Source organism: Arvicola amphibius, chromosome 1 (assembly GCF_903992535.2).
Source record: "Arvicola amphibius chromosome 1, mArvAmp1.2, whole genome shotgun sequence".
Taxonomy (NCBI): domain Eukaryota; kingdom Metazoa; phylum Chordata; class Mammalia; order Rodentia; family Cricetidae; genus Arvicola; species Arvicola amphibius.
Genome location: NC_052047.1, coordinates 181,285,547 through 181,313,024, shown reverse-complemented (window position 1 = coordinate 181,313,024; position 27,478 = coordinate 181,285,547). Strand labels below are relative to the sequence as shown.

At 50.0% G+C, this 27,478-nt stretch overlaps 1 protein-coding gene across 1 annotated transcript in view; it reads left to right on the top strand.

Moving 5' to 3' along the window:
* Positions 1–27,478, top strand: part of Slit1 (slit guidance ligand 1) — a 143,007-nt gene that overhangs the window by 100,629 nt on the left and 14,900 nt on the right. Inside the window, exons 14-26 of the mRNA XM_038336276.1 lie at positions 4,144–4,307; positions 4,913–4,936; positions 5,081–5,225; positions 6,169–6,243; positions 6,434–6,577; positions 9,323–9,466; positions 9,765–9,931; positions 13,193–13,325; positions 13,920–13,988; positions 16,220–16,291; positions 17,043–17,114; positions 17,880–17,951; positions 26,020–26,183. Of these exons, the coding sequence (XP_038192204.1) occupies positions 4,144–4,307; positions 4,913–4,936; positions 5,081–5,225; positions 6,169–6,243; positions 6,434–6,577; positions 9,323–9,466; positions 9,765–9,931; positions 13,193–13,325; positions 13,920–13,988; positions 16,220–16,291; positions 17,043–17,114; positions 17,880–17,951; positions 26,020–26,183 (1,445 nt within the window). The remainder of the gene's footprint in view (positions 1–4,143; positions 4,308–4,912; positions 4,937–5,080; positions 5,226–6,168; positions 6,244–6,433; positions 6,578–9,322; positions 9,467–9,764; positions 9,932–13,192; positions 13,326–13,919; positions 13,989–16,219; positions 16,292–17,042; positions 17,115–17,879; positions 17,952–26,019; positions 26,184–27,478) is intronic.

The following is a 27,478-nucleotide window of genomic DNA, read 5'->3' as shown; positions in this document are numbered from 1 at the left end:
TTCCGGTGACCCTGACTCTCTTTTGATCTTTCCACTGCCATACCGCTCCACCAGTATGGACGTTGTCCTTTCTTAGACCCATGGGTAGAAAGATGCCGGCTACTTTGTCACAGCAGGGAGAAGAGCCACTAAATACAGCCTCCGTGCCCATTAATGAATCAGGGTCCTGAAGGGGTACTGCTGGGACTTAGTCTTCCACAGTCCCTGCTGCTGCTGCTGCTGTGTTCTGTCATTAATCAAGAGTACTCCCCACACAGAGAGGTCCACCTGCTACCTGCTTAAATTCAGCTTCTCCGCCCCCTCCTTCCTACTTGCTGGGGTCTGGCTTCTGTGGTCGGGGCGGTCCCTGCTGGGGCTGCCTCAGTGTTAGGCAACATCTGTGTGAGTCTGAGCAGGTGGAGTTACAGCTATGACACCCACTCTCTGGGGACGCTGCTCAGCAAGTCGATGTCAGCTACAAGGACAAGCTCATTAAGCTCACACATACACCTGCAGCCTGGCTTCTGTTAATTAATTTACTTAGTGGCAGTGAGAGGAAGAATCCATCCAGGGGGAGCTTCACTGAGCATGTGGAATTAGAGGTTACGGGGAGAGCTGGGTAAGATGGTTATGTCCGGTGACTGGCAGCGTCTCTGGCAGAAGCCTGCTAAGGAGATGGGGGATGGAATGGAGGGACTCATGTTCTTTGTATGCCGTATCTTGCTCAATAACAGTGACCCTGTGGAAGCAGGGCCTATCGACTGTATTTTTATTCATAAGGAACTTGAGATGGAGGTGGTCCTGAGATCCCCACAAGGTTGCACAATAACAAGCCCTATCATTTAAAAACCAGGTGATTTCCTCAATTGTACTTCAGCAGAACTGGCTCCAGTAAGGCCGCAAAGCAAAGCCAGACTGCCTTAAACACCTGCTCATATTAACAGAATCTTGATTTGGAACAAGAGCAAAAGACGTGAAAACCTAAGCTACGGTCATCTCCTCTTCCTAGAGCCAGGGACCAGTCCACTACCCTGGCTGAGTGCGGAAGTAAATCCACCATCCTGTGGGTTGCTTGATTGATCCACAGCACCCACGTGTGAGCTGCAGAGCTGCACTCCTGGGCTTGCTGCAGTTTTGCTTCCCCCCCCCCCGCACAACAGCAAACAAAATACTGCATGCCAAGTGTCCTGGCTGCTCACGAGGCTGGATACCAAGAGTCAGACTCAGCCTGAGCAACAAATAGAGACGTTGACTCAAAATTCAAACTAACAAACCAATGTAACTTCACAGAGGTGTGACTTTACATGCCTAAAGCTTCTAAGCAAGCAGTTCAGTGACTGAGTAAATCCACAAAGCTGCTCACAGTCCAGGGCTGGAAGGTCTCTACCAGGCTCCCTGGTCCCTTGTACCCATTCCCAGCCCAGCCCCAGGCAATCCCTGGGCTATTTTCCCATCTGGGGACTGCCTATTTCTGACCATGCCATACAGTGGGCCGCCTTTCCTAACTGACCTCTTTCACGTAGCGTAATGTTTTGGGTTTTTTGCATCTTGTTGGGTATTTCTTTCTTTTTTCTTTTTGTTTTTTGAGACAGGGTTTTGCTGTAGTTTTAGATCCTGTCCTGGAGCTAGCTATTGTAGACCAGAGACCAGGCTGGCCTCAAACTCACAGAGATCCTCCTGCCTCTGCCTCCCAAGTGCTGGGATTAAAGGCATGCACCACCACTGCCCAGCTTTGTTGGGTATTTCATCCTTGACCTGACTGACAAGAAAAAAGAGGCAGAGGAGTGGCTTTTGTTATTGACAGTAACGCTCCAGGGTGTCGGAGTCCGCTGTGTCTCGTTCACCCCACCGGGCTGAAGTGCCTATGGGTCCCTTTCCCAGGAGCACTTCCCGGAAGCTGACTTACAGCTCCCCAGCCGGCAGTGCTTTCATTTCTCTGGCAGTCACTGGGGCACAGAGTGAGTTCACTGTCAGTCAAGAAGCTGAGCGCCAGGGGGCCCCACAGCGGCCGTAGCATCACGCCCTCCCTCCACCACAGTGTCCTGTGACAAGGCTCCTCTCCAGAGCCCTTACAACCTCACCAACACTCTGCCTTGTCTTTCCTTTGAAATTATCTGATTATGACTATGCTGTAGGTATGAAGTGAGGCCTCCCTGTGGCTTTAAACCCAGAATTTCCTTAACCGTGAATGCGGTAGACCAGCGTCTGTCCCCAGAGACTCTCCCTGCCACTCCTTACACGTGAAGAGCCGTCTGCCTTTCCACGGTCAGAGTGTTTGCTGCAGTCAGGTGTAGCCACAGGGGCACATGTGTCCAGGTACACCTTTAATACTGGAGAATGTCCTGTCCGCGCCAGCTGCCTGCCCCTTGAAATTGTTAGAGACATCCATCTGAGGCTGGAGCATTGCTCAGTGGCGGAGTACTCAGCTAGCTTTGCTCAAAGCCCCGGACGAGTTCTCCGGCACAGCACACACATACACACAAATCCAACTGATGTCAAAACTTAAGTTTGTATCAAAACCACTTGTCCCATGTTCTGGGTTGTTTTAAACTCAAAAACCTCGCACGCTGCTGCACCACCTAACCGGTCTCACTGATTGGAAAGGAGAGTCTGCCCAGGTCATGTACAGGGGAGCACCAATCCAGCAGAGGCACAGCGCTAGGGTGCAGGTGGGGATGAAGGGAAGCTGGGAGGCCCCTGAGCAGCCCCCGAATCCTGCCTTGTTTCAAGTGGTCCAGGCTACCTGGCAAGTCAACATCACATCCTCTTGCTCACTGAGTGGGATGCAGACAGGGAAGGGACCTGGAGATAAGAAGAGCCAGGAATCAAAAAAGGCAAAGGGGAGAAAGCTGGGCCAATGTAGGCCCTGGTCAGTATCCCAAACCATGGCCAAAGACTGGACATAGGAGGTGATGGGCAGGAGAAAGGTCATCCAAAGTATGGATTGAGCTGGGCACAGACCCTGGACCAGGTCTCACTTAGGTCTTGAGAGCTATGCAGTTCCTAGAATGGGCTGGGCTGTGTTAATAAGCAACACAGCTTGGATGACAGCACTCAGATGGAGATGTGGCCCTGCCCTGACCTCATGGCCCCCCACCCCTAGTTCTATATTGTATATACGAGTTCTAGCTCAAGGATGACATCTAGGACAGGGACAGGGAATGTTCTTCCCTGGCTATTTTCATCCTGACAGCCCTCTGCAGACATGCCTAGTGGGATGGTGCCCAGACGGGTAAGCAGGCCTGCTGATAGCGTGGTTCAGAAGTGGTGGAACTGGACAGGAGGGTGACTCGGTGGTTAGAAGTGGCTCAGACTGCTCTCACAGAGGACTGGAGTTCCGTTTCCATCACCCCACCCCAGGCAACACACACCACCTCCTACCCCCTCTGGTACCTGCACTTACCCTCAGACAAACACACGCATATAATTAAAAGACTAGATCTTTAAAAAAAGAACTGGCAGCTGGCTTGCTGGGGTAATATGAATGGTAGCAGCCACCACTGTGAGCTGCTCCCCACACCTTCACGTCACCTGCTGGTGACACAGGCAGCTGGCAGGGAGCTGAATGGATCTCTAGACTAGCTAGCAGGCTGTTTGCTGTTCTTTCCTGGGGTGAGAGACTGCTGGAACCCTGACAAGGAAAGGCAGTGCTATTGCTTGGGGTGGCGTAGTGGCTCCAGGTGCAGCTGCCATGCAGACAGACCCAGCCTCACCACCCTAGCCCCATTGCTCTTCAGGATGGTGGCTGTAGGCATTGGATGAGGCTGCAGGAGAGAAAGACCCAGATGGTGGCCATGGGGAGGCCCAGAGGCCAAGTTTGACTTGGCATTCTGTCGCCTCAGCTTCTTCATCAGGAAGGAGCAGGTTGGCCTGTCAGTATCTCCATCCCCTCTCCCCTCACTCATGCTCATGAGACATCCAAGTCGAAGGAGGAACAGAGAGGTTTGGAGGGGAGTGAGGCTGGCTCTGCAGGAAGGAGCCCTTCTGTGATGGGCTGGCAGAGGGACACACACTGACAATTCTCTACGCCACATTTCTCTCAAGGCCGGCTCTGTCCTACTTGAGGCCACCAGCACTGATTCAGCCCCAGGTTAGTTACAAAGCCTTGCCTACCTTTAGGTCAGCAGCCCTGGTCTCTGACAGCCCGTGTGTCCCTTTGGACAGGCATCTGGCCCAGAACCCTTTCATCTGTGACTGTAACCTCAAGTGGCTGGCAGACTTCTTACGGACCAACCCCATTGAGACAAGCGGGGCCCGCTGTGCCAGCCCCCGGCGCCTGGCCAACAAGCGCATTGGGCAGATCAAAAGCAAGAAGTTCCGCTGCTCAGGTAAGGGCCACACCTGTGTGTCTCCAGTAGGCTTGGGGACCAGCAACGTGTCCTGGTGGCATTAATGAAGAAGTCCTCAGGCACTTTTGAGCTGGCTGGTTGGAGCTTGGATGGGATGGTTCCTCTGCCTTGCCCCTCACTTAGCTACAGCCTGGGGGAAGTAGGCTTGCTGAAGCCATGGAGGGAGACCTCTGCTCCCAGGTCAGCTCTAACGTGACACTGTGTCCAAGGCCTAGGAAGCATCTCAGTGAGGTAGGCGACTCCTCCAGACCTGAGATGAAGTGGCCTAGGAGATGCAGCCCACTTGGCATCTGTCAGTGGGCAGTTTGGATCAGCTTCCGAGCCTGGGCTTTGGTCCAGGAGCCTAGTGCCACCCAGGCTCAATCCTATCCACAAGGTCAGCACAGTGACTGCCTGCATTGTGCAAGCAGAAGGTTTAGGGGTCCTTCTCAGCACTGGCCTGGGGACATGCGTGCTCTGGAATAAGGCCTTCTACACATAGCGGTGGGCTAGGCAAAGGCAGTTGCATTCCTGGGGTGCCTTCCATGGGGAATGGGGCTGATCCAGCTGATTCTATATTCTGGTGCATTTGTTTTTTTCCCCAGCCAAAGAGCAGTACTTCATTCCAGGTAGGAGAGTGGGGGACAATGACCAGCTTGGGGTAGGGGCGGGGACGGTGGCTGTGGAGGGAAGGCTGTGGAGGTGGGGGCTTGGGGGCCCTCAAATGCTTGGAGCTCACTCAGACCCTCAGCCCTGCCACCCTCTCACTCTAGGGACGGAGGATTACCACCTGAACAGCGAGTGTACCAGCGATGTGGCCTGTCCCCACAAGTGCCGCTGTGAGGCCAGCGTGGTGGAGTGTTCCAGCCTGAAGCTCTCCAAGATACCCGAACGCATCCCCCAGTCCACGGCTGAGCTGTGAGCGCATGAGCTGCCCCCCAACCCAGCACCCACTGACCCACCTGGGTCTACTTAGGGCTCCTCTACAAACCAGCTCTGTGGGAGGGATCATGGGAGACACCGGCTGGAGCATGCCAGCTGACAGCTTTGGCAAGATGTAACCCTCATCCATGACTCCTACTCCTGCTTCCCCACCTTCTTGACGAGTCTTTGACATCCAGGGCTGGTCACCAGCCTGAGCCATGAGTGGCTTTCCTTAGGGATGGTTCTTTAGGGAGACATGAATCATTGTCTCAACCTGAGGTTGACGTCATCCCTCAACTACTGTTTTCCTTTATCTAAACATATGAATGTGTGTGCCTGTGTCTGCAGATGCAAAATTCTATACACATTTGTCTTTTACGGAAGCAAATCTTCATTACTTTTGTTCCATTTGTCTGTCAGTGTGTGTGTGTGTGTGTGTGTGTGTGTGTGTGTGTGTGTGTGTTAATGCCACAGAGCCTGTATGATCAGAAGCCAGCTTTTGGGAGACTATTCTCTCCTATCATGTAGAAAAGGACAGGACTCAAACACCGAGTTGGTGGCAGCCATCTCTGCCACTAAAACACTGTGCCGTGCTTTCATTGCATTTTGTTTAAGACAGGGTTTCTCTGTGTAGCTCTGGCTGTCCTGGAACTCACTCTGTAGATCAGGTTGGCCTCAAACTCAGAGATCCGCCTGCCTCTGCCTCCCGAGTACTGGGATTACAGGTGTGCACCACCACCACCTGGCTCCTTCATGACATTTTTAATGTTAAAAATATACTTTATTTGCCACCCCCCCCCCTTTTGCCCAGTGCCAGGTCCAGCTTTCTTTTGAAATGATTTCAGTCAGCCTACTTTGCACCCCATAATCTCAAAGTGAAAGGCATAGTTAGGTCGATCTACATGTGTGTGTTTGTTCCATTGCTTGTCTTCTACAGACGATTGAACAACAATGAGATCTCTATCCTAGAGGCCACGGGGCTGTTTAAGAAGCTCTCACATCTGAAGAAAATGTGAGTTTCCTCTTGGTGGGGCGGTGCCCATCAAGATGCTGGCATGGGATAGGAAGGAAAAGGCTAGGGTGCAGAGCGCCCCCTGGGGGCAGGGATGGGGTTCCTACATCTGGAGGTGATGGCTACAGTAAGGGAGGGAGGGGCGCCTGGGTGCAGGGAACCCACAGTTCTCCCCTCTTTCCTCTCTCAGTAACCTGAGCAACAACAAGGTGTCAGAAATCGAAGATGGGACGTTCGAGGGTGCTTCCTCTGTCAGTGAGCTGCACTTGACCGCAAACCAGCTGGAGTCCATCAGGAGTGGCATGTTCCGTGGTCTAGATGGCTTACGGACCCTGTGAGTGGGTGGAGCTAGAGGCACCAAGACAAGGCACAGCATGGGCCTCTGCACTGAAGAGAAATAGCCTACTCCTAGTCCCATTGGCAGGAGAGTGGGGCCCCTGATGACCCTGGCTGATAGGACAGATGATCTCCCGGCTGTAACTGTCCTCTTGTTCTTGGGATGTGGGCTGGCCCCTGGTGAGGAGGTGAAGGGATTGGAACCCCCGCCATCAGTGCCCTGTGGTCAAGGCTTCCGGGATACAGGTGGCACATGCTTAGAAGTGACCAGAGCTGTGAGGGGACCCTGCAGAGGTGACTTGGTATGTGTAGATGTCAGAGCAGAGATGTCCACCATCCCTCAAAATTCTGGACTGTGACTCGGAGCCAGCCAGAGTGCTCCGGGCCCTGGGAACCCACTAGGGTCTTATGGTCATCACCCTCCATGACCACTGCAGGGAGCTCCCTCCAGGCAGCGCTGGCTTGTCAGTGTCCAGGAGAGAGGCCACATTCCTGTTGGGTTCCACAGATGTCCCTGTGTATGCTGTCCATCTCAGAGCCACCTGCGGCTGTAGGACACACTCCATTCCAACTCATCTTAGCTGCCGATGGGTAGTGGCTGCCATTCTGGAGATGCAGCTCTCAGAGCCGCCTGCCTGGGTTGAAGTCCCTGTCACGCATGCAGCATAGTTAGCTCTGTCTTCTGGTGCTGGTGACTTGTCAATGCATGTGGGACGCCTGGGGAGTTTTGGGAAAGTGGGGCCAGTCGAGCGGTCCTTCTCAGCTCAGTCTTTCCCTGTGAGGTGAGCGTAGCTGTATTTCTAGTCTGCTCCTATTTGGCTAGTCCCCTCCCTCTTACATCTGCTTAGTTCCTCTCGGGTCCTGGGAGAGACTGAGCCAGTCACTTGTGTTCTTCCTGAGGGTCAGTGTGGGGATGGGGCAGCAAAAACCCAGGAGGGACTGTGAAGTGCCTAGACCCTCGGTACCACCACAGATGACCAGTGTCACAGGTGTGGGTAGCTGCCCTTCTCATGCTTTATCTATACACATTTTTATACTTACAAATTTATATGTGCACAGACATGGGTCACTATAGATAGATCTATATAACCATCATGATGGTCTATGCCACACACAGCCAGTTTCTCCAAAAATCATCACCATTATCTCTATTATTAATATTATTAGCATAATAAGGACATATAATCAGCAGAGGGGAGTGGCACACACGTGTACCCCAGCACTCTTGAGGCAGAGGCAGGTGGATCTCTCTGAGTTCAAGACCAGCCCGGTCTACAGAGTGAGTTCCAGTAGTACAACCAGGGCTATGCAAACAAACCCTGTCTCAAAGCAAAACAAAACAAAACAAAACAACAAAAACATTTATCTAATCATGGGACAAAAGAGAGAGCTCAGTGGTTAAAAGCATGCATTGCTCTTGCAGAGGACCAGAGCTTGATTCCCAGTATCCATAACAACAGCTCACAACCACCTGTAACTCCAGTTCTGGAGGATCCAGTGACCTCTTTTGGCTTCTATGAGCAGTTACACATATGTGGTGCAAATAAATTCATGCAGGCAAACACACATACACACTTTCTTTAAAAAGATTATCTAACATAAGATATAACTCCTTAGCAAAATTTTCAGTACCTGTATGGTATTGTTTGCTAACGGCGCTGCACTACACTGAAATTTTATAATTGAAATTATATACATCACAATGTATAATATATAAACACATATGTATGTTATACACCAGAATTTTTAGGCACTATTTATTCTGTGTAACTGAAATTATACATATATACATATCACAATGAATAATATATAAACACATATGTATGTTTATATATGTTTTATATTTTTTTCCTTCTCCTTCTCCTCTTCCTCTTCTTCCTCAGCAGGGTCTCCCTGTGTAACAAGTTAATTCTGAATTTGTGATCCTCTTGCCTAGGTCTCCCAAGTTCTGTGATTATAGGCTTATGCCACCATACCCAGCTCCCAGATACATTTTAATAGAACCCTGCAATAAATTTTGTTTAGTAACCTGCTTTTCCCTCCAATATGGACCCTTTCATATGTCACAGAATTTCTCTAAAACGTAATTATCTGTAATTACCACTCAGGCTGCTTTGCATTCTGTATTTTGAGAGAAGCTGTGATTACCACCAGCTCTGTCCCAAATCTGTGCGCCTCCCTGAGTATTCAGGCGATGGAGTCCTGAAAGAGGACTGGCCGATGGCAACAGAAAAGGCCTTTGTAGACAGCCTGGGACAGCTCAGCAGACACACTTCCTGAGAGGCCCGCCCTGGTCTTACCAGCTTGTGTGGAAGTGCCCATCTTCCTGCTCTTGCCTCTGCTGGCATTATGACCACTATGTTTGGATTTCTTCTCCAATCCAACAGGCAGAAACTTGGTGTTATTCAGGTGTCTTTGACTCCTGGTTAATCAGTCTGACCTGCTGCAAGGGTGTTCACAGTCCCTTGAAATGTCCCTTTGCCACCACCTGTCCTGTGCTGGCTTGCTTTCTGCTTTCATTTTTGCTTGGGGATGGGAATTAAAGGGGTCTTGGACAGTGAGTAATGGGGACGGGGTGTTGTTCCAGATGGCAATGAGGAAGACAGATGCCCTAGAATGGCATCCTAGCAGGGCCAGGTGTGGCTGTCCATAAGCCACAGGGGTCCCAGCAGGTGTCAGCCTGGGGCTAGGGGACACCTCTGAGGGGTTCTCCATCTTCTCTCATCACCTCCCCCTCCCCCAGGATGCTCAGGAACAACCGCATCAGCTGCATTCACAATGACAGCTTCACGGGACTGCGCAACGTGCGGCTCCTGTCACTGTACGACAATCACATCACCACCATCTCCCCTGGAGCCTTCGACACCCTTCAGGCCCTGTCTACACTGTAAGTCTCAGCCATGGAGGACAGGCAGGTTGGTGGCTCCGGCCGGGGGAGCCTACCTACTGTCCTCGGTGGGGATCTTCTCGGGTCTTACACTTGAAGACTCCTTCGGGGTGGGGGGGAATGGGTCCTTCTTGTTCCTTCCACTGTTAGTTCTGTCTGGTCCTAGAAGTTGGTCACCTAGGAGGTTATTAGCTGTCTGTGCAGGAGCATAGATTGCTGTGTGGCCAGGAGAGAACCCTGCCAGGTTCGCTGAGATTGGCATAAGTGCCCTCCTGACCACATTACCCACCTCTTCCAGAAACCTCCTGGCCAACCCATTCAACTGTAACTGCCAGCTAGCCTGGCTGGGTGACTGGCTTCGGAAGAGAAAGATTGTGACGGGGAACCCGCGCTGCCAGAACCCCGATTTCCTGCGGCAAATTCCCCTGCAGGATGTGGCCTTCCCTGACTTCAGGTGTGAGGAAGGTAACGTGTGGGTCATCCAGCAGGGAGAGAATGGGGCTGACTAGAGGAGCTGGGCAGGCAGCACCCTACTGGCCCCTGGGGAGGGAATAGGAGACTCTGAGGCCTGGAGCTGCTTCTGTGTAGTCAACAAAGGGGAGGGGGATGGAAGAAGGAAAAAAACATGACTTCTTATCCCATCACACAAAGAGAAATGTAGTAACTCCTCAATATCTTTTTCCTTATGTGTTTAGCCCAGACACCAGCTCCAGGGGCCTGGGGCCAACACGTTTTTCAGAGCAGGAATCACCTGAGTCTGATTCCCTGCTCACCAAAGACTTGATCATCCTGTTCCCCTGAGCTCCTCGTCTCTCTGTGTCCACAGCCATCTTGCCCTTCCAGCAGATATAGCTTTTCCTTCTCTTCTTTCCAAGCACCACACACCGAGGTTCCTGCTGGAAGCAGATTTTTCCTGGGGTCAGCAGCAACTATGCCCCTCCGTTGCCCCGTTCTTAGGTTCTCAGCATGTCCTGCCATGGGGGCTTTTCTCAGGCTGGTATCGGCTCTCAGCCCCTCTTCTGCTGGACGCTGGATACAGGTCCCTGGTCTCCATACCTTTGCCCTTCCTGCCATTCAGATTGTACCTCTGCTCTGGAGTCACCCCAAACAGGCCGTGTAGATATGAGGGAAAGACAAAGGAACACCCCAGTTTTCACAGCAAGAAAGACAGTTCAGGTGTTTTTGTAAAGAAATTCAGTAGATTTTTCTAAGAATAATTTTATTTTCTTTTAAAATTTAAAATAAAATAAATCTCAAGCCAGACATGGGATCATGTAGGCCGAGGCAGGAGAATGGAGAGTTCAAGGCCAACCGGGGCTCTATAGCAAGACCCTGGCAAAAAAGAGAGGAAGGAAGGAAGTCACATATGGTTTATACCCTCGTCACTTGCTCACACATACATTTTATGGCTTAAATATTTTTGTTTGTTATTTTCTTTAATCCAACCCTGTATCTTGATTATAATCTCTTGCCACTGACTGGCCTTGAAAACTTTGTGGTTTTTGTTTGTTTGGTTGGTTGGTTTTGATTTTTGGAGACAGAATTTCTCTGGGTTGCTCTGACTGTCCTGGAACTCACTCTGGAGACCAGGCTGGCCTTGAACTCACAGAGATCCACCTGCCTCTGCTTCAGGAGTGGATCTGCACTGAGTGCTGGGCCTGACCAGTGCATCCTGAGGGGTGACAGGGCACCCTTTGCGGTGTCACCAAGGGGAGCATGCTCGACACAGTGCCAGGGAGTGTCCGGAGCTCAGGAGTGCTGGCATAAAGGGTGTGAGCCACCACCGCCTGTGGAAAACATTGTTTTACTTAGGAAACAGTCTGTTTGGGGCTGGGGATGTGGATCACTTGCCTTGCAAACATGACGACGTGACTTTCACCCCCAGAACCCATGTTTAAAAAAAAAGTCATATATGGAGGCGTGGGAGGCTAGTGCTAGGAAGGCAGAGATGGGGGGACCTGTGGGGCTCCCTGTCTAGCCAGCCTAGGTCATATCCAAGGTCATTCTCTGGCCTCCACGTGCATGCCTGCCCCTGGTTTTACTTTTGAAGACTCCTTCAGGGGAGGTATGGGCCCTTCTTGTTCTTCCACTGCTAGCTCTGTCTCTGGTCCTAGAAGTTGGTTATTAGCTGCTCAGGAGCATCAGATTGCTGTGTGGCCAGGAGAGAACCCCACCAGGTTCACTGAGATTAGCATGGCCACATTCTCTATATCTCTCAGAAAACTCCTGGCCAACCCATTCAGACGCATGTTTGTACACATACACACAACACACACACACACACACACACACACACAGATAATACATGTCTTACATAGATAATGCACCATTAAAAACAAGAAATAACAATCCAAGGATAGAAAAATCACCCCTATACCACCTTCCCCCACCCCCGATCCCCATCATGGGGCAGCCTCTGTAGGCATTCTGCAGTGCTGTTTTAGACCCCTGCTGTGTGCCTGTGAGGACACACTCAGGATTTTCAGGTCCCCTGCAAAAGCCTTTCACCACAAACCATCCTGCCCTAGATGAGCACTGAGCCAGCCCCTTGTCTTTTAATAAATTACCTCAGTGACAATTTCACACTGTGCTCCCGGGAGCGCCAACATAGGTAACTCCTTCTGTTCAAATGTGATGGTCCTTTAGGAAAACTTCCTAGGAGGGGAAAGCGTGTGAACATTTCTTTGAGTGTTTGCTGCTAAGAGGCAGTGGGGCCCACTGGCCAGGAGAACAGCTTCCAGAGACTGTCTGCCTGGAGCCCTGTCCCAGTGCTGCCTTCAAGACTAGGGGACTTTGCAGAGTTACGTGACCACTCTGGATTGAGTTCCACCATGTCTAAAAGGTATCCACTGTAGCGCATCTACTTGAGGATGTTTTGAGGACTCAGTGAGTTCTTCGCGATGCTGTGTCTGAACGTGGTCAGCCCTTATAACCGAGTCACTCTCAGCAGAGGGTACATGCTGTCGTTTCGTGGTCTCAACAACTCTGACCACGACCATTGGCTCTCCTGCACCCCATTATAAGAAAGGAAGACACACAGAGGGCTCTTTGCTGGAGAAATGAATGATGGATGAAGGGCTCGCTGGTCTGCATCTGCCAGGCGTGGGCCTCACCCTAAGAGGCCTCATCAGCTTGAGGTCAAGTCATTCATCCTGCCCAGATCTCAGTGAAACAGAAAACTATTTGCCCTCTGCATCCATCGGACGCTGGAGTGGGTCAGCTGCTGCACTAAGTGCTGGGCCTGACCAGTGCATCCTGAGGGGTGACAGGGCCACCCTTTGAGGTGTCACCAAGGGGAGCATGCTCCACACAGTGCCAGGGAGTGTCCGGTGCTCAAGAGGTAGTAGTCATGTTCCCCTCCTCTGGGACCACCTTCGGTCTGAGGTGGGAGAGATTACCTGGATCTGTTTTAACCTGAAAACTTTCCCAGAAGCCTTTGTTCTTGGTGTTAGCCAATAGCATGTAGTAAAGAGAAAAGTGTAGCTGGGCGTTGGTGGCCCACGCCTTTAATCCCAGCACTTGGGAGGCAGAGGCAAGCAGATCTCTGTGAGTTCGAGGCCAGCCTAATCTACAAGAGCTAGTTCCAGGACAGGCTCCAAAGCTACAGAGAAACCCTGTCTCGAAACACCCCCCCCCCCCAAAAAAAAAAGAGAAAAGTGTAGTTGGTGGCCAAGGCTGTGTTAATCAGGCCCCTGACTGACCAGGATGTCACACCTTCCTTCCCAGGCCAGGAGGAGGTGGGGTGCCTGCCCCGCCCACAGTGCCCCCAGGAGTGCGCCTGCCTGGACACCGTGGTCCGGTGCAGCAACAAGCACCTCCAGGCGCTGCCCAAGGGCATCCCCAAGAACGTCACAGAACTGTGAGTAGCCCCAGACTTTCAATCTCTTGGCCTGTGAAACAGGACCCGTGGGACCTGGCGGTGGGAGGAGACCCTGCAGTGTAGCCCAGAAAGGCTCCAGCATGGCTTCCACCTTTCCCGGTCCCTTCTCTATAGTTACCTCATGACAAATGCATGGTAAGGGCTCTGCTTTCAAAAAATAACACTGCTTTCCCCGCTTCACAATGTTTATGGGGAAGACATGGTTAAGGTCTATAGATACAATGATCCTTATGTGGGTTAAGTCTGGTCTCCACAACAAATCCCTTTTTGGCTGGAGATGTTTCCTCTTTGAACCACCACAAATAGCACCTAAGTGTAGATCCTTTAGTGACGCTTTTACTCCAGAGGCACTGGGTGCACAGGACTCTTGCTGCCTTGGCCTAGTGGCCTCTCAAGAAAAGCTGCGTCCCTTCCACACCCTCGCCAGCTGCGGGCAAAGGTGGCCTGGTCCTCGCGTCCCCTGCGCCAACATTCAGCATGGCGCTGCCCAGTTTCACAGCTCACGGTGTCGTAGCTCCTAGGTGGATGGAAATGCCTGCAACAGGTGCTCATGCTGCTGTGTTCTCTCCTCAGCTATTTGGATGGCAACCAGTTCATGCTGGTTCCCGGACAGCTGGCTACCTTCAAGTACCTGCAGCTTGTGTGAGTATCCAGGTGCCTTGAGGATCCCAGGCCTGCCTCCGTGGTCAGGAGGACCATTGGCATCCAACCACCACAGTTCCTCCTTTCCAGGCATCTCCCACTTGTGGGCAGATGCTGCTAAGAAATTCTGCCTGCTCCCCTATTCATTCTTCAGGGAACACCTATGCCCGGGAGCTGTTTTGCCATCTGGTGGCAAAATCTAGGAATTGCATCTTTTCTGGCCTCCATGAGCTGGGCCTACTGTTCTGACCACACCATTTCCCCAAATCTCCCTGCAGGCTGGTGATTCTTATTGCTCTGGGTGATCTCTGCAAGGAGCCAGGGACAAACAGAGGATGATAAAGAGTCTTTCAGTTCAATCCCTATCCCCAAACCAAATACGAAACAAGGTGGTTATCAGTCCACATACTATTTATTCTTAACCTGCTTCATTATTGCTGCCTTCCACCCCATAAGAGTACTCAGAATAAAGCCCTGGATAATAAGATCAACTCCTCTTATCTCCCCAGTGTAATTAGTACCTCACCTCCATTGCTTTGGTCTATGTATGAGCCAAAGATTATCCAAAAAGTCCAGAGAACAGTCTATCACAGTGTGGCTTGGCTCAGAGCTCTGTATGAGTGCCGTCCGCGGGTCAGTGTCAGCCTGAGAGCCGCCTTTAATGAATTTGCTCTCAATGCCAACTGAGAACTGTTGTTAGTGGGTTTGTCTTAGGCAAGGAGTGAGAGTATAAGTCACCAGACGGCTCCCTTCGCCGAGAAAGCTTGGCTATGGAAACAGCATAGCCACGGGCTGGTGACGTTCAGTTCAAGGCCTGGCTACTCTGAACAGCACTGGCTAACAGCACCGTGATGCTCCAGTTAGTCTGTCTTTGCTCAATGACCGATGTGTTTGAACCTTTCAGGGGAATGGGGGTGAAACAGTGGCTGGTGTCGGACAGAGACTCCATTCTGCAAGCGCCCCAGGCTTTCTGTGGCCTGACCTCTGCTAGTGGTCCAGATGTACATGAAGAAGGAAGGACAGGCAGCAAGAATGTCGAGCGAGCTCTTTCTGTTAGGCTGCCCCTCCCACATTAAAAGGCCCCACCTCCCCATCACAAGAAAGGAAGTGGGCCTGTAACAACAGGGAGGAGAGCTGGGATTGCAGCAGAGGCAGGCTCTCCGGATAGTGAAGGAAGGGTACATGGTTAATGATCGTCTGAATTGCATACAGTAGGTAACAGGCAGACCAGGAGACCCCAGTGGATCTCTTGGACGTCTAGGGAGGATGGAGAAGGGGGAAGGGCTCCCTAAGTTGCAGGGAGCAGCAGAGCAGTTGTGGATAAGGGGCTTGGCTGGAAGGAGGGTGTGACGAACCCACAGTGGAAGATGCCGAGACGAGGTCTCAGGAAACCACTGGTGGACGCTGGCTTAACACAGGCAGGAACTTAGGAAGGAGACAGATGTGGACAGTGACCAGAGGCCAGGCCATGGGTACCAAGGGTGGAAGGCAGAAGCAGTCGCAGAACCAGGTTGAGGGCTGAGGAAGCACCAGGCCAAGCCCAGCTGAGGGTCTGTAGGGCACTATGCAGTGGTGTTCTGGAAAAGGGCAGGATGTGGCCATGGGGGTGGTGCCATCAGCTCTAGACAGCGAGAGGAGCCAGGGACAGCGCTGGGGGCACCTAGAGTGGACTGAAGGGGTGCAAGGCTGGGACCTTCCCATCACGAGACCAGGGATTAGAAGCTGGGACTACAGGGGAGGACACAGACACAGTCAGGGTAAGTGGAGGAGTGTGTGAGGATGTTCTCCACCTAACATGGCCAGGGACTGTAGGAGACATTGCAGTGAAGGGGTTGGTTTGGCCCTTCTCTGGCCAGCTGGGTGGCCCCCTGTGAGTTAATTACTGAGAGACTGAAGACTCCAGCTCTTGATGTATAAAATGGGATTTCACTCTGCCTCATAATTTGGGGTCCTAGTGTTCCAGCTATGCTTCTCAGAGAAGGGGCTGCTAGACCTGGCAGGTATAAGTTGGCCAGTGCCAGCTGTACCTGCACAGGGCATGCAGGAGGCAGATTAGGGACAGAGGAAGCTCAGTAATCAGTTGCAAGTCAATTGCCCCCACATCCTAGCCAGTTAGGGAGCCTGGCTCTCCCTGCTGCGGAAGGGCCAAGAGCAGATGGGGGAGGCTCTGGAAGTCATCCAGGGGCAAGGCCTTCTTTCCTTCCAGACACTGACGCTCTTGCTTTTTCCAGGGACCTGAGCAACAACAAGATCAGCTCCTTAGGCAATTCTTCCTTCACCAACATGAGCCAGCTGACCACGCTGTGAGTCCCAGCAGGGCTGGGTGGGCACACGGGATGTCATCAGGCTATGCTGGTATCGTTCTTGTCATTTGTGACCGCATGCAGACCCCTTTCCCACCTACAGACTAAATAACACCCCATCCATCACTTCTTGGATATTTTGGCCATGAGCAAATTAAAAAACAAAACGACTTTTACTGTGAAATACAATGGGAAAGTACAAAAAATTGAAATACCTTATCTATCCCATTTTTATAAAGCTAGCACATGTTTTGAGGCAGGAGGATGGTCACAAGCTTGAGGCTAGCCAGAACTAGGCCCCAGATTAGGCTGTATGCTGAGGATTTTATTTAAATAGATTCATGGTCCAGTTTGGTTTTACCACTCAGCACAGTTACCCCGACATCCTTCCATGCATTGGTGTTCCTTCCCCGGGGCTGCCCATGGCTCTCTATCCCGTAACCATATCTACCACAGAATCATTTCTCTCGCCAATCCGCCTGTCTGCTCCTGGTGGGTTCATGTATTTGGAATCGTTTGAGTTAGTGGTTTAGCTGTGGGCTCTAAAAATACAGTCCTAGCACAAATACTATTTGCTAACTTAATGACATGACCCTGGGGTGGGGAGAGGCCTCAAAGCCTTAGCTCACTCACCTATAAGATGGGGTGGGAATGGTCCTTCATCTCTGGTTCATCATAGCGTCTTCCTTCCTTCCTTCCTTCCTTCCTTCCTTCCTTCCTTCCTTCCTTCCTTCCTTCCTTCCTTCTGCAGGATCCTCAGCTACAATGCCCTCCAGTGCATCCCTCCTCTGGCCTTCCAGGGGCTCCGTTCCCTGCGCCTGCTGTAAGTCTCTCCCAACTCATTTTTCTAGAAGTCTACCCCATTACCCGAGTCCTACTCCTTAGTGGGCAGAAATATCCCCAGGTTTGGAGCCCCAGCAGGGACAATGCTCTAATTATGGAAGCCCACAATGCTCTCGTTTAAATCCCTTAGAGAAGCCAAGTTATAATTGGGAAATGATCCAAGAGAAGGGGTGACCGTCATCCCAAGTTTAGTTTGTGTACACGTGTGTGGCAGGGAAGGAGTGCCTAAGATAAAGGAGTCCTTTGTTTGCACAAGAGACTTCTGTTCAGATTGACAGGGTTAGCTTCCAGAAATCAGCGAACTTTTTCTACAAGTTCTCAAAGTGACTCTGCCCAAAATGTTCTGCTGTGTCTGTTATGGTGGCTCCTGACCCCATCAGAACCAAGGCGACATTCCTGCAGTCCTAACTTGTGGCTGCCTATGTTAATCTCCTTACAAATAGCCCACTCTGTCTCTGTCCCCTGGCCAAGTGGGAGTGCCTGTGTGTTTGCTTATCTTATTTATGATTAAACTCAACTCGAATTCTTTAGATGGCAAAGTCAGAGCTTCCCCCACAGTATGGGGGCACAGGATGGCTTTCCTGGACTCTGAGGGCTCCCTTTTCCTTCCTGGGGCTACCAGGTCAGGGTTGCTGGGCTGGGGACTGTCTCCCTGCCAGCAGACTTCAGCAAGGGCTAGGAAGCCCCTCCCCCAGGCATCCTGCCCTATCCCTGGCCTGGCCTCCTGCAGCCTTTTCTTCCTCAGGTCTTTGCACGGCAATGATGTCTCCACCCTCCAAGAGGGCATATTTGCGGACGTGACGTCTCTGTCTCACTTGTGAGTAATGCCATCCCAGTTCTCTGGGCCTCCTTGAATTTAAGCAGAACTTGGAGTCTGAGAGAGACCCAGCCCCTCAGCTCATCGGATCATGTTGCCTTTATCCTGAGTTGGGGAATGCTCCACAGTCACCTTCTTGGCCTCTTACACACTCAGCGTAGGAGAACAGGCCATTAGCAGGTGGGAGCAAACATTTGTTGATCGCTGGACCTGTCCCCTGCTGGTGTGACCCCCTCATAACGATCCCACAACAGGGGTAGTGTTCCCTCATTTTACACAAAAGGAACGAGAGCTAGAGAAAGGAAGATGTGTGCCCAGCTGCACAGCTGGTGGGGTGGCAGCTCCTGCCCCAGTGCCCACGCGCTTAGTCTATCCCATAATACAGTCCCTGCTTCACACATGGGCGTGAGATCCTGAGATCAAATTCCCAAAGAAGTAGAATGGCGTGAGTTGCTTCCCAAGCTCTACGGCCAGCAGTGCTGTGATGATCCTTTAAAGGCAGTAGGCCAGGACTGGGGAGATGGCTCAGTCAGTAAAGTGCTTGCCATACAAGTATGAGGACCTCGACTTGACCCCCCCAAACAGAACCCACGTAAAAAGTTGGGAATGGTAACATGTACTAATCCTAGAGCTGGGAGGCAGAGACCGGCAAATCCCTGAGGGCTCACTGACTAGCTGGCTGACCTTACCTATCTGATGAATTCCAGGCCGGTGAGAAACCCTGCCTCAAAGAAAAAGTGTGTGAGACCTGAGAAACAACACCCAAGGGTGTCATCTGGCCTCACATGCCTGTGCATGTGTGCACACGCACACACACACACACACACACACACACACACAAACAAACAACTAACTAACTAACTAACTAACTAACTAACTAACTAACTAACAAATGGGACTTAATATCCCAGAGCACAGAGTTTCTGTTCAGGGTGATGCGAATGCTTTGGAAGTGGGTAGTGGAGATGGTTGCCTACGGCTGGGAACACAGTCAGCATTTCTGATTTGTGCACTGACTATGAGACAAATGACCAGCTGTTTATTTATGTATTGGATATAAGACAATGAGGAGATAGGTGAGCCCAGGGCTGAGGCAGGGTTGTCCTCACCCTGGAGGTTGGGACGGTGTAGAAAAGACACCTTCCTGGCATTTTTCTGGGTACCCTTGGCTGTGGCGTGCCTGTAGACTGTGGCCACATGGACTGCATCTGGAAGGCTTTGATCTTCTTCTCTGACTCCCCCCCACACCCAGGGCCCAAGTAGGCAGGCATCCTTAGATCAGAAAGCCTTGGTGCCGGCAGTGTTTCTCTTGAAGTTCAGTCAGCCACCTTAGACGTCCCTGGCTCTGAGAATCATCTTTCCCATATTTTAATCTGCAAAGTCAGAGTGATCCTAAAATAGGCAGTGCATTCACATACGTATATTTTAGGGAGTTTATACTATGTTAGGTTTCCTTACGACCCCTCAAATGGCTCTTAATTTTAACTATCTCTCCCCCTATTCCCTCCCTTGTCCCCTTTTTTCCTCCTCACCCCGACTTGAATCTCCCATTCCAGTCTCTCTCCTCCGTCCATAACTCTCTATTCTACTTCTATTTCCTAGGGAGATCTATCTGTTCCTGCCCCCACACATATCATACTTGATAACTAACCTCTGTGGGCGGGTCTATAGATTGTAGCTTGATTATCATCGACTTAACAGCTAATATCCTCTTATAAGAGGATACATACCATATTTGTCTTTCTGGGTCTGGGTTACCTCATTCACGATGATTTTTTTCTTTCTAGTTCCATACATTTACCTACAGATTTCATGATCCCGTGCTTTAAACGGTTGAGTAGTGTGTCATTGTGTAAATGTACCACATTTTTTTTTTATCCATTCTTCTGTTGAGGGACATCTAGGTTGTTTCCAGTTTCTGGCTAATATGAGTAGAGCATCAATGAACATGGTTGAGCAAGTGTCTCTGTGGTAGGATGAAGCATCCTTTGGGTATGTAGAATAGCTAGATCTTGAAGTAGGTTGATTCCCATCTTCTTGAGGAACTGCCATATCGATCTCCATAGTGGCTGTGTGAATTTACACTCCCAGCAGCAATGGAGGAGTGTTTCCCTTACTCCACACCCTTGCCAGCATGAGCTGTGGCTTGTTTTCATTGATCTTAGTCATTCTGACAGGTATAAGACAGAATCACAGAGTTGTTTTGATTTGCATTTCCCTGATGACGAAGGATATTTAGCATTTAAGTGTTTCTCGGCCATCTGAGTTTCCTTTCCTGAAAATTCTGCTTTATGTATTTTAGATATTAGCCTTCTATTAGATGTGTAGTTGGTACAAATTTTTCCCATTCTGTAGGCTGTTGCTTTGTCTGAATGACAGTGTCCTTTGCCTTATAGAAGCTTTTCAGTTTCATTAGGTCTCATTTATTAATTGTTGGTCTTAGTGTCTCGGCTAATGGTATTCTGTTTTGACAATCTTTTCCTGTGCCAATGAATTCAAGGCTATTCCTCACTTTCTCTTCCAGGTTCAGACAGCATATGTTCTAAACAAACAAACAAACCCAAAGCTGTAAAGACCAAGTTTGATTCTATAGCTGTCTTTGGGAAAACAGTGATATCAAACCTGAAGCCAGATACATTACATAAGATATCAGTCAGTTAAGATCATCTGCTAGCTACCCATCCACAAATATTAGTCAGTTTTCTGTAATCATAGCAAAATATTGCAGATGTAGTTAGAATTTTCTTTGGGTCGCCAACCAGTTCCCAAGTAAAGACACAAAAACTTATTTTTAATTATGAATTCTTGGTCTTAGCTTAGGCTTGTCCCACTACCTCTTTTAACTTAATTTAACCTGTTTCTATTAATCTACATTTTACCTTCCTTTCATTCTGTATGTCTTACCTCCCTGTTTCCTCCATGTCTGGCTTCCTGGCTAGCCCCTGGCATCTCCTTTTTTTTTCTCCCCATCGCCAGTCTAAATTCATCCTTCTACTTACTCTCCTTGCCCAGAAGTCCTGCCAATACCTCCTCCTTCGCTATTGGCCATCAGCTTTTTATTAGACCAATCAGGTGCCTTAGGCAGGCAAGGTAAAAACAGCAACACATCTTTACATAGTTAAACAAATGCAACACATCTTTAGCTAGTTAAACAAATATTCCGCAACACTCAGATGATCAATTTCAAGAGAAGAAACATTTGTTTTACCTCACAAGTTTAAAGGCTTCAGTCCATGCTTGGTGAACTATGCTGCTTTGGGGTCTGTGGTAAGGTTGCACATCATGATGGGAACGTGTGACTGAGGAAGTAGTCAACTTCATAACAGTTGAGAAGAAAGGAAGAGGAGAGGCCAGGGTCCTGATATTCCCTTGCAAGGCACATCCTCGGTGATCTAATGCCTTCCATCAGATCCCACTGCTTAAAGGTCCTACTAACTGTCAGCAGTGCCAAAGGCTGGAGTCTAAGAGTTTAACACATAGGTTTTGAGAGGATGTTTAAGATCCAAACTATAGCATCTACCATTTATCCATCAGCAGACACGTATCAGCTCAGGTGTGTCTAACCTGCAAACCCATGCCAGAAGGTTGCATGCCCCTGTCAGAGCTCATGGCTACAGTTCCTCAGTGTTGCCCTTCACTGTTAGAACCCTGCAATTTGCTGCCTTTACCCTGTTATAGGCTAGAAAGCCAAATTTCAATGTTCATTGGGAAGTAGGTGGGTAAATTCGGTAGAAATGATTAATCACATCACGCCATGCCCATGTGGCCAAAAAGTAAGTAGTTAATGACAATTATGGCACTGTAATTTATTATTTGATGGCATGCAGAATAATGAATGTGATACAGATATGAACATAAGGACTGGTGGTGCCATGCATAGTAGCGTACACCTGTAACCCCAGCATGGGGGAGATTGCAAGTTCCAGGTCAGCCTGGACTACCTAGTGGGTCCTTGTCTCAGTGAAAAGGAGGAAGGAAAGCAGACAGACTGGAAGGGGATCCACTAAGATGAAGTTCATTCTATTTTAGGATGGATGATCCTTTTCTTCCTGCATTCCTCTGCACTGAGGATTTGTGGGGATTTGTGTTTGGCGGGCTTCACTCCGTTCCTACTGACTGACGCAGCTAGCATCTTTGGTGTTAGCTAGCGTCTGGTCCAGCTCTGGAGTCAGTGACTCCTGTCCTCAAGGAACCACTTTTGCAGCTTCTGGGACCAGGGGGATGAAGACAGCACACACATAAACCCATGAGAGGGCAGGGGGCGGGGGTTCAGGTGGAAGGGTTCACAGTTTGAGAATTCTTCTGGCTTCAGACCAGGAGGGGCTGTCTCAGGCTAGGCTCTATTAATAGGAGCTGGCACAGCTTGGCATGAGCAGAGGAGACAGCTTCGGTTTCGGCGTGCCCAAGTTACACCGAAGACCAACAACATGGAGCTATTTATAATCTCAGTGGAGTGTGTTCCCAAGCCACAGTCCCTTGGGATTGAGGGGCGCCTGGCTGCTGCCCTACCCACCAGTCTTCCGTAGGCCTACCTGTTCTCCATTCCCCACCGGGTCCTCAGTTGCCTTTATTTTTAAAAAATTTTAACTATCTAGTTAATATTTTGAGACAGAATCACACTACATAGCCCAACTGACCTGAAATTCGTGATCTTCCTACCTCAGTCTCCTGAACCTTTTTTTTTTTTTTAAAAAAAAAAAAAAAAGCTTTTGATTGAAATGTGTAAATTGTGCTGGTGTGGAGGCACATACCTTTAATCTCAGCACTCAGGCAGAAACAGGTGGACCTCTTGAGTTTGAGGCTAGCCTGGTCTACAGAGAGAGAAATCCTGTCTCAAATAACCAAAAAGAGAGTGTAAGTTGTCATTTCCATCAGCTTCCACTGGGCAAACTGGTCCCCAGGAGAAAGGGAGCTGTGGCAACAAGGGCCAGTGCTCCTCAGCTGGGAAAATCCAGCCCGTAGGCAAGCAGGCTGATGTCTGCCCAGGACAGGAACAAGTAGCCACACGTGTGGGACAAGGCAGGATGGTTTTGAGCGGCTTTTAGGAGGCTGTGGCCCTGCAGTTTTCAGTAAAGGGAAGGGACATTTACATTGGAGGTGCGGCGTTGCTGGTGATGGTGGTGGATATCTGTGCCAGGGTGGCGGTGTGTGAAGCTCTCGGTCACGTCAAGGCCCCCACACTCAGGATGACCTCCGAGGCTTTGAGGGATTTTTCTCTAATCACCCTCATCATGACTGGCCTATACTCCTTGTAGTTCGCTATAAATTCTATACTAAGTTATTAAATGCCATAATTACGCTACTTCTTGATAACTTGAAAATAATATTTTAAAATAATGTTTTAAAGTATATTTTTATATTTATTTTATATGAAATATATTTAAAAATAAGTATTTTATATACCATAATATCTGTCTTCCTGTAATCTTTGGAGTCTGCCTCCGACCTTCCTCTGTGTCTGAGAGGCTCTGGTGCTGATGGGGAAAGAGGATGGTGTCTTGCTCATCCCATTAGCCAGGATGGATGCTGTCAGCACATGGAGATAGAAAATTAAATACACATCAAGGTTGCACCTGCCCTTCTTCCTGAGCTGCGTGAGTCCCTCAGCGCCCATTCTAGGTTATCCGTGCTTGTCTCTCTTCCCCTCTTGATCGCAGGCTCTTTATTGAATCATAAAGTGAGCCCCAGAGATGTTAAGGGAACAGCCCAAGGTCACGGGCAGGGAGCAGCTGTGGTAGGCTGGATTCCAAGTCTTGCTCAGCCTGTTTTATAAGATCGCACAGCGTCAGCTGTGCTATTCTGGGAGATTCCTGTTCAGAGCCACAGCCGCTTCTATCAGGCTGTACCTATCTTGGGGTGTGGGGGGTCACTTCCTCTGCAGGCCAGAACGGGTGGGAAGTGGCTGGGTATCCGGTGACCTGATGAATGTGCCCCTTCTCGTTAACCTCACACAACCTTGAGGTTCTAGAATCGGTTGATACGGATGAGTTTCAGGTGCTGAAGGGAAGAACTCTGGCCATTCCACTCTGTTACATGCCCATCCTGTCTTTATGCTTCTCACTGGGTGTGGGGAAAGACCGGAGCTTGCCATAGGGTTGGTACAGGGCTGGCAGCTGGCGGTACTCAGGTGCGTGCAGATGTGAGGGCACAGGCGTGGTCCACGGAAGCTGATACAGTCTGCAGGGGGCAGCTCCATCATGTGACATCCACTTCTATCAGCTGGATATCATAGGCATCTGTTCTAGAGGAAAGCTCACACCTCACGAAGCCATGTGCAAAAGAATGTTCACAGTCTTCTTAACTGCCAGAAAGCCCAGCAATAGGGAAACTGCTCATTAAACCACAGGGTACCTATTCTTCCCAAAGCACTTTGGCAAAATGAAGCGGATTCCTATATGCCGACCTGGACGGTTTCCAAGACCCGCTGGCTAGTGACAAGAAACACGCTGTTCGGATGTGACACACAGCAGATAGGAACCGTATGCGTCCATGTGGGAAAGGGATGGAAGGCCACACACCCACGAGCTTGGTAACCGTGCCACCGGCGTCCCTCTGTGGAGGACAGTGGCATACTGTGAGCATAGCATGGTTTATTTAACCAGTTACCGGCCAGTGAACAGCGGCAGTTTCCAGGTCCTGGGTCATTTTCTGCAGCTACAGACTGGACAAAGGATGATGTGAAAAGTTTATCCTGATCCTGTGTCTGCAGCCTGGAAGTGCAGGAGCACAGTGATGACATGTCAGAAACATACGTGAACACTCACACGACAGGGTAGCAGCGAGGCCAGACAGATCCACTCCTATGATAACAGCTTGCCCAGTTCTGGGAGAAGGACAGTGTCCTCCTGACCGTTACCTGTTTTAAAGAACCATCTTCTGTCACCGGACCAATGAAATGCAGTCTCCGCATGCCTTTGGAAGGGAGCATCGCAGCAGTCTGCCATACAGGTGTCTGTAGGAGAAACTGTCACAAAGCAATTGCATCTGGAATTGGCGTTATACCATTCCGCACTCCCATTAGCAACACTGGAATTGCCCTTAAAAAAAAAACTTAAGTTGGGGCTGGAGAGATGGCTCAGCGGTTAAGAGCACTGGCTGCTCTTCCAGAGGGACCTGGGTTTGATTCCCAGTACCCACATGGCCGCTCACAACTGTCTGTAACTTCATTCTAGCTGATCCAGCTCCCTCACACGGACATACCTGCAGGCAAAACACCAATGCACATAAAATAAAAATAAATAAATATTTCTTTTTAAAAAAAAAGTTTAGTTGCTGGGCACGGTGGTACATCTTTAATCTCTGCACTCGGGAGGCAGAGACAGGCAGATTTTTATGAGTCCATGGCCAGCCTATTCTACATAGTGAGTTCCAGGCTAGCCAAGGCTACACAGTGAGACCCATCTCCCCACCCCCCAAAAAAAGGAAAAAAAAGGAAAAATAAAAACAAAAAAGTGTGTGTGTTGTGTGTGCGTGCGTGCGTATGTGTGTGTGTGTGTGTGTGTGTGTGTGTGTGTGTCCATGGCATTTAGCACATTGTTCTGCAGCATTTGAGAAAGACTCGCAAGAATGCGTGCATGTGCTCTTTGCTTAATTAAAAATGAAAAGAAACACAAAAGTGACTGGGCTTCCCAGACAGGCAGTTCAGAGTTTGGAGCCAGAGGCTGCCCTAGCTACAGCGTGGCCCCAGGGAAATTACTTATTCCATGCAATGCCCAGTTCCACGTTTTACAGATGCAGGGAGCTTGTGTGTGGGGTTAATGAGAGCACTGGATGCATGAAGGCAGGAGCAGCAGCCATTTCTGTGCAGGGGTAAATGCTGGATGCCATCTCCCTCAAGCCTGTGGAGGCTCTGAGAACAGAGCCTCTGTTCCTGGCAGCCTGGGTTCCAAATCCAGATCCCTCTTCATTGGTTTTTCTAAGTCTGTCTCTGTGCACAGAAAATCATCTAAGTAAGATGATGTATATGGAGTGTTTAAAGCAGAGCTATGGGTGACCTGCATCTCTATGTGCTCAATGGGTCAAGGCTTCTGAAACTGGAATGCCTGCTTTTCTCTGCTGCCTGTCCCAGGGCCATTGGTGCCAACCCCCTGTACTGCGACTGCCACCTCCGGTGGCTCTCCAGCTGGGTGAAGACTGGCTACAAGGAACCTGGCATTGCCCGCTGTGCTGGACCCCCAGACATGGAAGGCAAACTTCTGCTTACAACACCTGCCAAGAAATTTGAATGCCAAGGTGAGCCCAGGAGCATGAGAGAAGGGGTGGTGGGTATCAGGGACCAGAGGGCTTGCTGAGTCCTGGTAGGGTCTTCCAGATACTCCTGGGTCCCTGGGTCCCACTAATGGTAGAATCAAAGAATAGAAATGATGTTCTGCTTCTTAGCATGGCTGCCTTTCAGTCTTGATAGCCAATAAGCGAAAAGGCCAGGCAGAAAAATCCCAGTCTATTAAGGCTTTGATTCTTGCCCATGGTTACGTAAAAAAAAAAAACTAAAATAGCATTTTCGAAGCTCCCAGGCTCCTTGTAATTCAGGCACTCAGACATCCCTTAGATAGATGTCCTGGACAATTAGCTGAAACCCTACTCTGGCCCTGGTGGTCCCAGAGGACCAGCTGATGCTTTCTTGACATTTGCAGAACACAGAGTCACGTTGTGACTGGTGGTCTGTGCTGAGGGTCCTTACCTCCAGCAGCTACAAATCCTAGTTCAGGGGGTGACTGACTGACTGGCTGGACCGGCCAAGCTCCTGAGGCCCTGCAGAACTTTGCGGAGCAAAGACAGGTGGCCGAGCGGCTGCCTGGGCTCAGCTTTGTGTGCAGGGGGAGCTAGGGGAGGACTCTAGGGACCCTGGGGCATGGCTCTTGCCCTCTACAAGCTCAGAGGCCACCATAGGAAATGAAACTGACAGCTGTAGGTTAATGAGGAGGCCCAGGCCACCCTGTGTGCAGGAAGCTGTCACAGTTCAAAGCGCCCACTATGTAGCGCCTGCTAGGACCAAGCCAATCTGTGCTAACACATGCTTGGCATTTACTAGCTGGCAAAGCGGTGCTAAGTACTTTTTTCAAGGTATTCTTTTTAGCCATATATAACAACATCCGGAAAAGTACCGACATGAGAAAAGAGCCCAATGTGTGTTTTCTACCGAGTTCACTCAGACACCGATACTAGGTCAAGAAACAACATATCTTTGTCTGTGTCTGGAAGTCCCTCCAGCAGGCTTCTGTCCTGCGGAAAGGTCTTTTTCTTTTTTTAATTTTTTAATTAGTTCATCAGAACTAATACGTCACCTCTTCCAGAAGGAACCTCCTGAGGGAGCCTGAGTTGAGTGACCAGATTTCCTTATTCTCTCTTGTGAAATCTTGGTGTCCCTCAGGGTTGGTACCCAGGTACCCTTACTGCCAGGCTCCTTATTCTCCCAGTGAGGAGGTCTGGAGAGGGGCCTGTGTAGTCGGTGGGGGGGGGGTACCAGGGAAGGTTCTCCCTGCTGCTGACGTGGAGAGGAAAATCCTCAAGGCATGTGGCTTCCCTGC